The sequence below is a fragment of the Acytostelium subglobosum genome (assembly GCF_000787575.1).
Source record: "Acytostelium subglobosum LB1 DNA, scaffold: scaffold17, whole genome shotgun sequence".
NCBI lineage: Eukaryota > Evosea > Eumycetozoa > Acytosteliales > Acytosteliaceae > Acytostelium > Acytostelium subglobosum.
The window spans coordinates 185,534-198,707 of NW_012236516.1; the positions used below are offsets into that span (position 1 = coordinate 185,534).

Below are 13,174 nucleotides of genomic sequence, written 5' to 3' on the forward strand. Positions count from 1 at the left end.
CAAAACAACAACACCACCACACCAACAACAACCACAACAACAACAACAACAACAACAACAACAACAACAACAAMAAWAACAACCACATCCATAATGCCTGCAATATAGACAGCTGCGGAGATGTCACTTGGTTTCTATCCACTCATATTGTTCTGAACTAAACTATAATGTATTGTAGACTGCAAACTGTCTTATTATAATGACAATTGACATTGTGAATAGATGGCGGACAATGAATATGGTGTTTGTGGGCTATTTAACTTCATTGATTGGTTGTCCTCCACTACCACATTACTCATTTTGTCTAGTCACTCGCATTCGAGCACTCAAACTTTGTTGCTTGGACCAAGTTGGCAGACAGGCAAGTTCACAAAGAGATCAGAGTACCATTATGAGTGTTGTAGATCTAGTGTGCATATGCATTATTATTATTGGTGCATCTATACGAATATGGCGTTATATATGTTTTAGTTGATATTGATATGATATGACAACATTAATTAATCACTCATACCTTTCCTCGAAATTAATTATATAATATTATCAACATCAACAAGATACCTCTTTAGATAGTTAATAAATTAACTATTTGTTATTATCTCTCTATATATAGATAATTTGTATATATAGTTGTATTTATACTTATATACTAAATTAATATTAATAATATTATATTATATTTATATAAAGATATATTTAAAGAATGATAGACCATTTCATCTTGCAACAGGCCACTACAAAGAGTGAGATTGCAAAGGAAATGAAATTGAATATTGGTGATATTGGTATTGATATTGATGGAAGTGTTTTGATCTCTGCTTATGAGAACTCAGAGTCCTATCCACAATTTATCAAAGTGTTCAAAGCCTATGGTCTATCCAATCCAATTGTTATATCACATTTATTCGAACTGGCACAGAATTATCTGGGTCCAAAGCATAGTTGTATGTTTAATTATTATTGGATTCTCCAAAAGATAATATTCTAACTTAATAATAATAACAATATAGCTTTCATTGGAATACACCAAGGAAATTGAAACATTGGATCAAATATTGGCCTACAAAGATAGACCAGAATCCAATCCAAATATTCCTTCCAAAGAAGAAAGAGGAATTATTATTATTCTTTGTTATATTATATAATATAAATAATATTATTAATTAAATCAAAGAATTCCAAAGATGGAACTATGACGCTTCATCATTTATCAGATTCGATTCTAATATATCTTTTGCAAAAGCAACAACATCACAACCACACAAAGGGTATCATTTTTTTGTGCAAACCTTGTACAGAGGCCTTTGCATGCCTTGTTCCAGGTCCAAACGAATCAATACACCTTCCGCCGACTTTTCGACAAGGTGTAGAGTCCTCTACCTACGACTCTAGTATCCTCGCTGCAATGATGAATCTTAATACTCTGAACAATAAGAGTGGGAGAGACAGAGGGAGGCAATGATCACGAACCTGAACTGACGTTGTACTTTAGAACAAGCAAAGACAGAGTGTAGTTAGACAGTGAGACATACAGCGAAACAGTGAGATAGTCAGCGAGACAGACAGAGAGAAGTAGAGATAGATCATCAAGTTCACAAATGATCATCACAATAATCACTTTGCTATAACAACCAACAAACTACAAACAAGAATGTCAGAATCAAATATACATATTTACAACAGATTGGATAGAGACCTCTCTGATGAAGATGGGGACGTGGTCTATGTACCCATTCCAGAGAACCAATCGATCAATAACAATAACCCAAGTGGTCCAGTGTCCAGCGGCGGTACAATGACACCACAGTCAACACCAGCACGTGGGACCACTGGAACGATTGGCGGAGTAGACCTTGGAGGTGGCACACTAACCAAACGTGTGTCAATCTTTGAGTCGGTGCCTGATCAGCCAATCACTTATGAAGATCTTGGTATTGCCCCAGGTACCAATGCGCTCGAGGCCAAGCACATACTCCAGAATCATATGTTTGGTTTCCGTCCATTCAAGAGTCACATTTCAAAGAAGCGTCTACAGGATCGATCACCACTCACACGCGGTCTCTACAGTGAGCCCGCCTCTCAAGTAGACGTTCAAAAGAGTCTAAACTCTGTTGGAAACTACATATATGCCATACTCTTTGGTTGGATATTATACCTTGTGTTTGCAATCGTTAGCATTATATTATTGTAAGTGTTATTCAATCAATCACATGGCAAACTCAACTTATAACTCACACTCTCACTGATCTTCCATCAATCAAACCAAACTCCAAGTATATCATACTTTGGAATACCTTATGGCAATGTTATTTGGAAGTTAAAGGACTTTGTACTTTGGCCATTTGGAAAATATTTCCAGCGAAGGATCAATAGACAGACTGGTGATTCATCGGAGAAACAACCATTGAAGGCATCTGGAAACAATCCATCATTCATACTACCTCAATCCACATCACTCCGAGTTGGAATGGTTGTATACTATCTAATCGGCGCACCAATCCTTGCCATTTTCCAAGGTCTATTCATGATGTTCTCATGGTTCATTGTTGTAATGATACCAACTGCCAAGGTATGCATGCGATCACACTCTGAATGCTGTCGCATGACATGTCTGCTGACTCCTTCATCCAACCTACACTAGATGCATCACAAGATACTTCACAACCTGTTTGTGGACCCTCTTGGACTGAGAGTTGAGACTCAATCACCCAGGACTGACTCTGTCATCGTCCTGTATCCAGTTGAGGCCATCAATCTACAATTTTACAAGTTCAACGTCAGTGGAATGAATGTTTGTTTGGTCAGTAGGTATCTCAAAGTGATTGATCATCCGGAATCATTCCACTCCATCTCATCCACTCACACTAACTCACTCAATCACTCAGACCTTCTTCCATTCGTCATATTATCATTGATATTTGGATACTTCTTTGAGGAGCATATTCATCCAACGGTGATCTTCTTGTGTTGTATCCTCTCCACCATCCCCCTGTCTTACTACAATTGTAAAGCCATTGCCAGTCTTTCAGCACAGACCAGCTTTGCAATTGGCGCACTGATCAACACTAGTTTCGGATCAATCATTGAGTTGATCCTATACGTTGCCTCGCTAAACAAGGGCCAGGTTGATGTGGCCCGTGCCGCCGTCACCGGCTCACTCATGGGCGCCATGCTCCTCATCCCTGGCCTGGCGATGGTCGTCGGAGGTCTCAAGCACAAGGAGCAACGATTCAATCACTCTGTGATGGGCGTCAGCATGGTGCTGCTGATGGTGGCCATCGTCGGTATCTTCTCGCCAACCGTTCTCTACAAGGTGTTTGGCAGCTACCAGCTCACATGCTCACAGTGCACCACTGGTGGAACTGGCGGTGACGGATCATTGGCCGGCAGCATCTCATGTGGAGTCTGCGAGTACTTCCAGGCCAACATTGAGAACGACCCGATCTACCTCAACAAGGCGCGCTCGCTACAGTACGCCGTCAGTGCTGTTTTGCCCATCGCCTACTTCATTGGCCTTCTCTTCACCCTCAAGACCCATCGTCACATCCTTCATCAGACTGAGAATGTGACTGGTGGTGCTGGTGGTGGCGCACATGGCCACAGCCATGGTGGCAGCAGCAGCGGCGAGGAGGAAGAGGAGGGCGAGGGCGAGTCCGAATGGTCCAGGACACAGTGTATCGTCATCCTTTTGTTCTGCACTACATTGTTCGCGTTGGTTAGTGAGAAGTTGGTGGACACGATCGATCCCGTCGTCCAAGCATTCCACCTCACGCCACAATTCCTTGGAATCACCATCCTAGGAGTGGTACCAACTGCCGCCGAGTATCTCAACGCAGTCCAATTCGCGCTAAACAACAACATGCCACTGGCACTCGAGATTGGAGCATGTGGCTCAGTCCAAATCACTCTCTTCCAAGTTCCAGTCCTAATCTTTATCTCTGCAATCATGTCACATTTGTAAGTTATACACCACATTGATGTAATTGATTGATCGATCATGTGACTGACACCTTTGTCATCATCATCATTGTTTAGTTCTGGAAGTCCGACATTCAATCTGATCTTCCCAACACTTGACTTTTATGCAGTGTTCTTTGGCGCTGTTGTGATGAACCTTGTGCTGGCCAATGGCAAGACCAACTACTTCATCGGATCGACACTATGCATTGTCTATCTTATAATTGTATTCCTATTCTTCTTCATGCCAACGCACTAATGGATTACCATACTGGATCCATGCCAAGATTGATCTGGGATCATCACATGTGCCTGACCTCCTCCACTCCCTATTTATAAATACACTACCCAATGTATTACTACACACATTTACTTGTATGAGCGTGGACCCGCCGACTTGGATGTCCAGGGAACCAAACAATGTGTGCTCTGGGTCCTGAAGCCCAAACTTTTGGGGTTCATTGCTTGCAAAACACTTTTTCAAAGGATGATTCTGTCGCAATCACTCTGTTTTCGTATCAGTTGCATCTCCAACCTTTGGTTGAATTACAAATATAATTATATCTCTGTATCATTTATTTATTTATATATACATCATCTTCATCTTATACAAAAACAGAACAGCTCATTCAATCATTCATTCAATCATTCGTTTATAAAGGTAGGAACTCCCAGCAAACAATCATTACATCTAGATGATTATATTAGATTTGATTGATTGATTGATTGATTGGACGACACTGCAATATCAACAACCTATCCAATCATTCGTTCATCGTATCGTTTGATCAATCATTGTCGAGTAACAGATGTAGTATTGAATGGACTTTATAACTTGTCAATGCAAGCGACCCATCGGTTTATGCATGCAAGAGTGCCTCGCAATCAAAAAACAAAAGATCTTGGCAAAGCTTGCCAAACCAAGACTCTCCCCTTACAACAACCAACAACCTTCGAATGGTTGATTGAGACTTCAATTACGCACTACCAATCCATCATCCATCATCCATCCATTCATATATTCATTCATACATCTTGTCCARTCCATCAATCAATAACTTGTGTATAAATATATAAATATATTTGATCAACCAATCAAACAAACATGTCACATCGTTTTAATAATGATGGTGATGATGGTGATGATGACGAAGGATATAATATTGATAATAACAACTCACTTTATAATAGAGATTTAAACAAGAGCAATAGTACATATATAGAGATTGAAGATTTGAAAGACGTACATCATCAAAGACAACAGCAGAGGTCCACTACTACTTCAAGTAAGCAGGGCAAGAACAAGAAGCTGGATCAAAAGGAGCAGCAACAGCAGGAGCAGGAGCAGGACGAGCTGGACGAATCAAAGCCTCTCATGTCAGAATCAATGCCCTTGTTGTCGGTAAGTACATGAATGATTGGCCATGAATGAGGTTGAGTGGACAACTTACTTACTCACTCAATCAACCAATCAACCAAACATAGGAGGTCGACCCAAGGACCTTTAGACAAAAGGTCAAAGACTTCATACTTAGAAGACATATATACCTACCAAGAACAATCAACTTGGAGTTGGATGAACAGTTGACAAAGTATGTTTGATTGATTGGTCATGTGATCAATCACATGACAGTCATACTGACTCTCACTGCGCCAAACACTCAATCACAATCGATCAATCAATTAGGTTCCCTCCAAACGTCGTCAGGAATCAAAAGTACAATGTTTACACATTCGTCTTTGTCATCCTTTATGAACAGTTCAAGTACTTCTTCAATCTTTTCTTCCTTATTGTGGCACTCACTCAGTTCATCCCATCTCTTCAAGTTGGCTACATGTTCACATACGTGGCGCCATTGGTCTTTGTGTTGACAATCACATTGCTCAAGGAAGCCTACGACGATTTCAAGCGATTCAAGCGTGACAAAGAAGCCAACTCACAGCAATACCTGCGATTGACGCCCAATGGCTACGTATCAATACCAAGCTCGGACATCCGCGTTGGCCATCTGATCAAGGTGGAGACCAACCAACGTGTGCCCTGCGATCTCCTCTTTCTGCGAACGACCGAGAAGAATGGCGCCTCCTTCATCAGGACGGACCAACTCGATGGCGAGACTGACTGGAAGCTCAGACGATCGGTCAACATCACTCAAAAGTTGGCCAATGACGAGGCGCTGCTCAACATGAGAGCGTCCATCTTTGCCGAACAGCCCAAGAAGGACATCTACTCATTCATTGGCAACTTTACAAAGACTGACTCTGTATGTATCCATGGCATGCCTGGGACTGGGGAGACGACCCCTCACTAACAACTAATCAATCAATCAATCAATCATAGAATGAGACAGAGTCTGTGTCGGTGGAGAACACACTTTGGGCAAACACTGTTGTTGCCTCTGGCAATGTGATTGGTTGCGCGATGTACACTGGACGCGAGAGTAGATGTCAGATGAACACAAGCATGCCCGCCACAAAGGTCGGACTGCTGGACAATGAGATCAACACAATGTCCAAGTTGCTGTTCCTTCTTCTCTGCTTCCTTGGCTTTGTCATGATCTGTTTGAAGGGCTTCCGCGGCTACTGGTACATCTACCTCTTTAGGTACATCTTGCTGTTCTCTTCGATCATTCCTATCAGTATGAGAGTGAACTTGGACCTGGGCAAGACTGCCTACTCCCTCATGATGATGAATGACAAGCAGATCCCAGGCACAGTCGTTCGTTCGTCCACCATCCCCGAGGAGCTTGGCAGGATTGAGTACCTCCTCACAGACAAGACTGGTACACTTACACAGAATGGTAAGGATCGCGAGTCCCTGGCATAGTCTTCCCTTGCGCTCACTCACTGACTCACACTCCTCCTCCTCACTTACAGACATGGTGTTCAAGAAGCTTCACTTGGGCTCAATATCATACTCCAAGGAGAGTCTTAGCGACTTGCAAGCTGAGCTCAGAGCATCGTATGCTCCTGCTTCAGCGGCCACATCGTCAAGGAACTCGGTTGCTGTGAGGAACAGAAGGAATCTTGGCACAAGAGTCAAAGAGGTGATCACAGCAATCGCACTTTGTCACAATGTCACACCTGTCGCCACGTCGAGTGAGCAGCCACAAGATGGTCATGACGCACATGTTGAGATCAACGAGGGAGACAACATCCAGATTGCCAAGGAAGCGCCACAGTCAAGCAGCCTTTCATCAAAGTTCAGCAGCCTCAATATCTTCCGCTCACGCACTGGTTACCAGAAGATCAAGGAAACACCACGCAAGTCTGAGAACGTAGAGGAGGAAGAAGACGACTCATCATCGTCTTCGGCACCCGAGAACAATCAAAAGTATCAGGCATCGAGTCCAGACGAGATTGCACTCGTCAAGTTCACCGAGTCGGTTGGCCTCGTGTTGACCGAGCGTGAGCTCACCTCAATCACTCTTCGCACGCCACAGGACGATCTGGAGACATACGAGATCCTCAACATCTTCCCCTTCACCTCAGAGACAAAGCGCATGGGCATCATCGTCAAGGACGTCGAGGGCGTCATCACATTCTACATGAAGGGCGCCGACGCCATCATCTCGAAGCTGGTCCAGAACAACGACTGGCTGGACGAGGAGTCGGGCAACATGGCTCGTGAGGGTCTGCGCACACTGGCCTTTGCCAAGCGTACAATGACCGAGGAGGAGTACCAGCAGTTCCTGAACCGCTACAACCATGCCAAGACATCGATATCCGACCGTGCCGCCAAGGTGCAGGAGGCCATCGGCACCATCGAGATGAACCTCGAGCTCATCGCCCTGTCCGGTGTCGAGGACAAGCTGCAGTCCAATGTCAAGACCACTCTGGAGCGTCTGCGTAACGCCGACGTCAAGGTGTGGATGCTCACCGGTGACAAGATCGAGACGGCCACGTGCATTGCCATCTCGACCAAGCTGGTCTCGCGTACACAGTCTCTGTTCCAGATCTCTGTCAGCGACAAGACGAGAGCCTTTGAGAAACTGAACCAGTTCTCAAGGATGCGCGATGCCTGTCTCATCATTGACGGTCCATCGCTCCAGCTCTGTCTGGACAACTACAAGGACCAATTCATCAGCATCGCGTCCAAGGCACCATCCGTCGTTTGCTGCCGTTGCTCACCAACACAAAAGGCAGACATTGTCCGCCTGATCAAGGAGAAGACCAAGAAGAGGACATGTGCCATTGGTGACGGTGGTAACGATGTCAGCATGATCCAAGCTGCCGACGTTGGTGTCGGAATCGTTGGCAAGGAAGGCAAGCAAGCATCCCTAGCAGCAGACTTCTCAATCAATCAATTCAGCTATCTCAGTAGACTAGTTTGTATGTATCATTCGAACCCTATGATTGATGGACTCGATCACTAACCAAACAATCAATCAATCAATCAAATAGTATGGCATGGAAGGAACTCATACAAGAGGTCGGCCAGTCTGTCCCAGTTTGTCATTCACAGAGGTCTGATCATCTCATTCATTCAATGTGTCTTCTCGGCCATCTACTACTACGCCGCCATCTCAATTTACAATGGAGCACTGCTGGTTGGATATGCCACAGTATACACCAACGCACCAATCTTCTCATTGATCCTTGACGAGGATGTCTCCGAAGACATTGTCTTTAGATTCCCAGAGCTATATCATGAACTACAAAAGGTAGGTTGGAAGTCGTGGATCCATTCATTCATTCATACTAACCCAATCAATCAATCAATCACTTATAGGGTCGATCACTATCATACAAGACATTCGCAATATGGGTATTGAAGAGTGCTTATCAAGGTGGAATGATCATGTTGTTGTCCATTATACTGTTTGAAAGCAACTTGAACTATATTGTATCGATCACATTCACTGCACTGATCTTGGTAGAGTTGATCAATGTCATGGTGGAGATACACACATGGCACCGATACATGATCATCTCATTGGTTGGCACATTGATCATCTATGGAGTCACCATGATGATACCTCAGATCACAGCATTCGGTATGTTATTTTCGCGAGACAACTCCTAACCATATGATTGATCACTAACATCCATGTCCACTCACTGACAGAGCTGTCATTCATTCTCTCTGGTGAGTTCTGGTGGAAGGTGACGGTCATAGTGTTTGTCTGCTGCTTCCCAATCTTTTTGTTCAATCTCATCAAGCAGAGAATCGATCCACCATCATACACCAAGCTGGCATAATTCAATTCAATCAGATGACTGTCACACGTCATCCTCCTAGCCACATTCCCCAAGCACCATGCCCCAATCTCCATGTCCGTCCAATCTAACTCCGAACATCGACACATTAGACATGGACTCCTCCGAAATACCAATCATAAATGTATTGTGAACACTTATTGTAACCACATAGCATGTCCTAATCAATCAATCAATCAATCATTCACTTCATTGTCGGACCAATCCGATCCCTGTCTCCTCTACCCACACCACACCTACTTCCAGTCCAACAACCGATCACCGGAACTTGAAGGTCCAGAACGAAGAGACACACCCCACTAACCAACTCATCAAGATTGTTAAGGTTGTTGAAATTGAACACAACCAATCAATCAATCAATCTATCCTCCAACAACACCAACACACACACACACACACAAACAGAATCAATCCATAACATAGAGAGATCTTGTGCACTTGTTTGTGGATGGACAGACCATAAAAGAGAGTGTGAATGATGGTTTGACTCCAAAGAGATGGGGTGAAAAAAAAAAACTAACATAAAAAAATTGATTCATTCAACTCCCTTCACCGTCTCTTTCCCAAACACACTCACGCTCTCTTTCACCTCCTACTCCAGCTTTCATTCATTCACTCTCTCACTCACACATTCTCCATCCATCCACAATCAATATCAACAACAACTATCATTCAAGTCAAGCTCATTCAGCAAACAACTTTTATTTAAACAACTCTTATTAACTGCCTGTTGCACTCACTCCTTATTCATTCATTCATTCATTCTTATTATTAACTTGTTTATATTTATATATACATACATACTTTAGAAATATTTATAACAAACCAAGTCGACAAAGCGAACAACTCAACTACAACAACAGTCAATATAGATAGTAGTAAATTAGGGTGCTGTTGCTTCAGTTACACATCGACGACTACACTCATACATTAATCACAACACAACCGAGTTGCGACTTAATATTTATATTATATTTATATATATATATACAGATTACTTCATCCAGGAATCTTGTATTGTATCTGATGCGATACACTCATACATATCACTGCATCTGATTACAGCTACATCTTCTTCTTCTCACATACAATACAGCAATAACAACTTAATAATATTTATATAATATATATATTACAACTTGTGTATAATAATAATAATAATAATAATAATAATCAATAATCAATAATATCAACGACAACAACAATAACAACAATAATTGACAACAACAACAAAAAATGAGTACAAAGGACCCTCTTCAAAGTACAGACAAGAAAGAAGACGATAAGGATAAGAACAAGTCAAAGCTTCGTAATAAGTTTGACAAGGTCATCATCAAGTCTAATGGTGTCTGTTACATCACCGAGGGAGTCGTAGGCAATGGTTCATTCGGTGTTGTCACCCAGGCAATCATAGCAGACACCAAGGAGGTTGTAGCCATCAAGAAGGTGTTGCAAGATCAAAGATACAAGGTAATTAATTGGAATCATTATATATACCATTATATTTAAATGTTTACTTACTCTCATATATCTTATTACTTATCTCTTATCTTTTATCTCTATCCCCTCTCTATCTCTTTACCCTCACTCATACATACATAATAGAACCGAGAGCTACAGATAATGAAGATGTTGAATCATATTAATATCGTACAGTTGAAGAACAGCTTCTACACGACAGATGTATGGATCATAAACAGGGACAGGAAGATATATGTCCAAAGGTACACGTATTAACTCAATAACTCCCATCACACTCTACCCCTCTATTCTCTATTCTCTACTTCTTATCTACTTCTCTATCTCCCTCTCTCTTTATCTCTATCTATCTCTCTTTGTCTCCCACCATTCTCCAGAACGACGAGGTCTACCTCAATCTAGTTTTGGAATATGTACCCGATACAGTCTACAGGATAACCAGACACTATGCATTGTCGAAACAGCCAATACCGCTACTATGTGTCAAACTATACATTTACCAGTTGTGTCGAGCCATTAGCTACACCCACTCACTTGGCATCTGCCACAGAGATATCAAGCCCCAGAACCTCCTGCTGGACACACAGAGCAGTGTATTGAAGTTATGTGACTTTGGAAGCGCCAAGATCCTCGTCAAGGGCGAAGCGAACGTTTCGTATATCTGCTCAAGGCACTACAGAGCCCCAGAGCTCATCTTTGGCTCAACAAACTACACAACAACAATCGGTATGTATATTCATTCATTCATTCAATCATTCAATCATTCAATCAATCAAGCTAGTCTATTCTAACATGATGTTACAATAACAAACAGATATATGGTCACTTGGATGTGTGATGGCAGAGCTTCTCCTTGGACAGCAGTTGTTCCCAGGCGAGAATGGTATTGATCAACTGGTCGAGATCATAAAGGTGTTGGGTACACCTACCAAAGAGCAGATTCTTGTTATGAATCCTCATTACTCTTCATTTAAGTTCCCAGAGATCAAGGCCAATCCTTGGTCAAAGGTATTCAAGTCGAGAGATGTATGTATCATTATCAGATTACATTGTTGTCGCGACAAGCACTAACTAATCAATCAATCAATCAATCGTTCAATATAGGTCCCACCCGAGGCAATAGATCTGATCTCAAAGATATTACACTATGACCCATCAGCTCGTTTGAAGCCAATCGAAATTATAGCACATCCATTCTTCAATGAGCTCAGGGATCCAAAGACGATGTTCCCCGATGGCAGAGGTCTGCCTCCACTATTCAACTTCACCATTGCCGAGCAGTTGGCGATGGGGCCCAACTATGCCAAGATCATCATCCCAACCCACGCGATGCACCTCATCGAACAACCCTCGCCGCTCTTTCCTCACATGATTTCACAGCCCATATCATCGTCCTCCACCACAACTCCGAACGCCATCGCCGTCTAATCATCCGTCTGGCATCAACCCGTCGTCCTCACCCCTCCACGACCACCACCTCCACCTCTGCCAACAACTAATGCCCCACATCGATGCGATACATTCAATCAATCAGTCAATCAGTCAGTCACTTCACTGCTTCAACTCAACAACACATAACATTTGGATTCGAGCAGTGAACAACCTACACCAATCAATGCCTCCATCTCCTCTCTTCCCTCTTCCTCTTTCCTTTCCTCAATCAATGATATACTATAATAGTATTTATTACGATCCCCCTCCCCTCTCGACAACCAACCAATCAACCCAACTCAAACAACTATAAACAACATACCATCAACAACAACAACTGGGATTCCAACGAGAATACCAACTCCCCTTGCAGTAATACCACCTATAACCATAACAATCAATCAAACGATCGTCTGGTCGACCCCAATTCCATTCCAACCAGCCCACGACTTGCCTCTCTACCACTCTGAAGGTGGACGAGAGAGTACAGCCTATACAGGTGCTGGCTGGTTCAAGAGAAAGTGACACAAAGATACGCTGACGTGTTGTGTTGTGATGTGCAGAGTCGCTCTCACGCACACACCATCACTATCTATGTGTTCAATCAAGACCATCCCATCCACCAAACCAAACCAATAAGTGTAAATGTAGATATATATAAATAAAATGTCCATGTCCCAATCAATATCATCATCATCGTCGTCTTCATCATTGTCTTCATCATTGTGATCATCATTCATTCATCCTTTCATTCAATCAACAACCAATCATCCAATCAATCATTCAATCAATCAATCAAATAATGCAAATAACATGATGCTAGACGCAAATGATCAATCAGGTCAAAGGAGCATTTATTGGCTACATCAAGCATATAATGTTGAATAGGGAACTGCTGCTTAACGGTACTGTATGAGTGTGAAGGTAGATGGTTGGAATTAGTATGGTTATGTTGAATGAATGATAAAGATGTTGACTGTTGGTCTTACCTTGTGGAAGCCGATGGCCTCAGCGTTGGCACGGAAACAACGTCTGCACATGTTCAGGGCGTACTTCCTGATGAGACCGTGGTGATTACCACAGGTAC

At 42.6% G+C, this 13,174-nt stretch overlaps 3 protein-coding genes across 3 annotated transcripts; all 3 read left to right on the top strand.

Annotated features, from left to right (window-relative positions):
• Positions 1–1,651: 1,651 nt before the first annotated feature.
• SAMD00019534_080900 (hypothetical protein) lies at positions 1,652–4,216 on the top strand (the record flags this gene model as incomplete). The annotated part of the gene is made up of 5 exons (XM_012896550.1): positions 1,652–2,187; positions 2,275–2,569; positions 2,642–2,804; positions 2,886–3,957; positions 4,036–4,216. 5 exons carry the CDS (start codon positions 1,652–1,654, stop codon positions 4,214–4,216), a joined length of 2,247 nt encoding a protein of 748 aa, XP_012752004.1.
• An 846-nt stretch (positions 4,217–5,062) lies between these two features.
• Positions 5,063–9,159, top strand: SAMD00019534_080910 (hypothetical protein; the record flags this gene model as incomplete). The annotated part of the gene is made up of 8 exons (XM_012896551.1): positions 5,063–5,359; positions 5,443–5,549; positions 5,645–6,221; positions 6,299–6,758; positions 6,835–8,289; positions 8,362–8,621; positions 8,690–8,954; positions 9,026–9,159. The coding sequence occupies 8 exons, from the start codon at positions 5,063–5,065 to the stop codon at positions 9,157–9,159; spliced, it is 3,555 nt and encodes a 1,184-aa protein (XP_012752005.1).
• Positions 9,160–10,398: 1,239 nt separating this feature from the next.
• On the top strand, positions 10,399–12,084 carry SAMD00019534_080920 (hypothetical protein; the record flags this gene model as incomplete). The annotated part of the gene is made up of 5 exons (XM_012896552.1): positions 10,399–10,647; positions 10,783–10,860; positions 11,034–11,382; positions 11,471–11,682; positions 11,761–12,084. Coding segments are annotated over 5 exons (1,212 nt in total), but the record flags the coding sequence as incomplete, so codon positions are not given.
• Between the last annotated feature and the right edge of the window lie 1,090 nt (positions 12,085–13,174).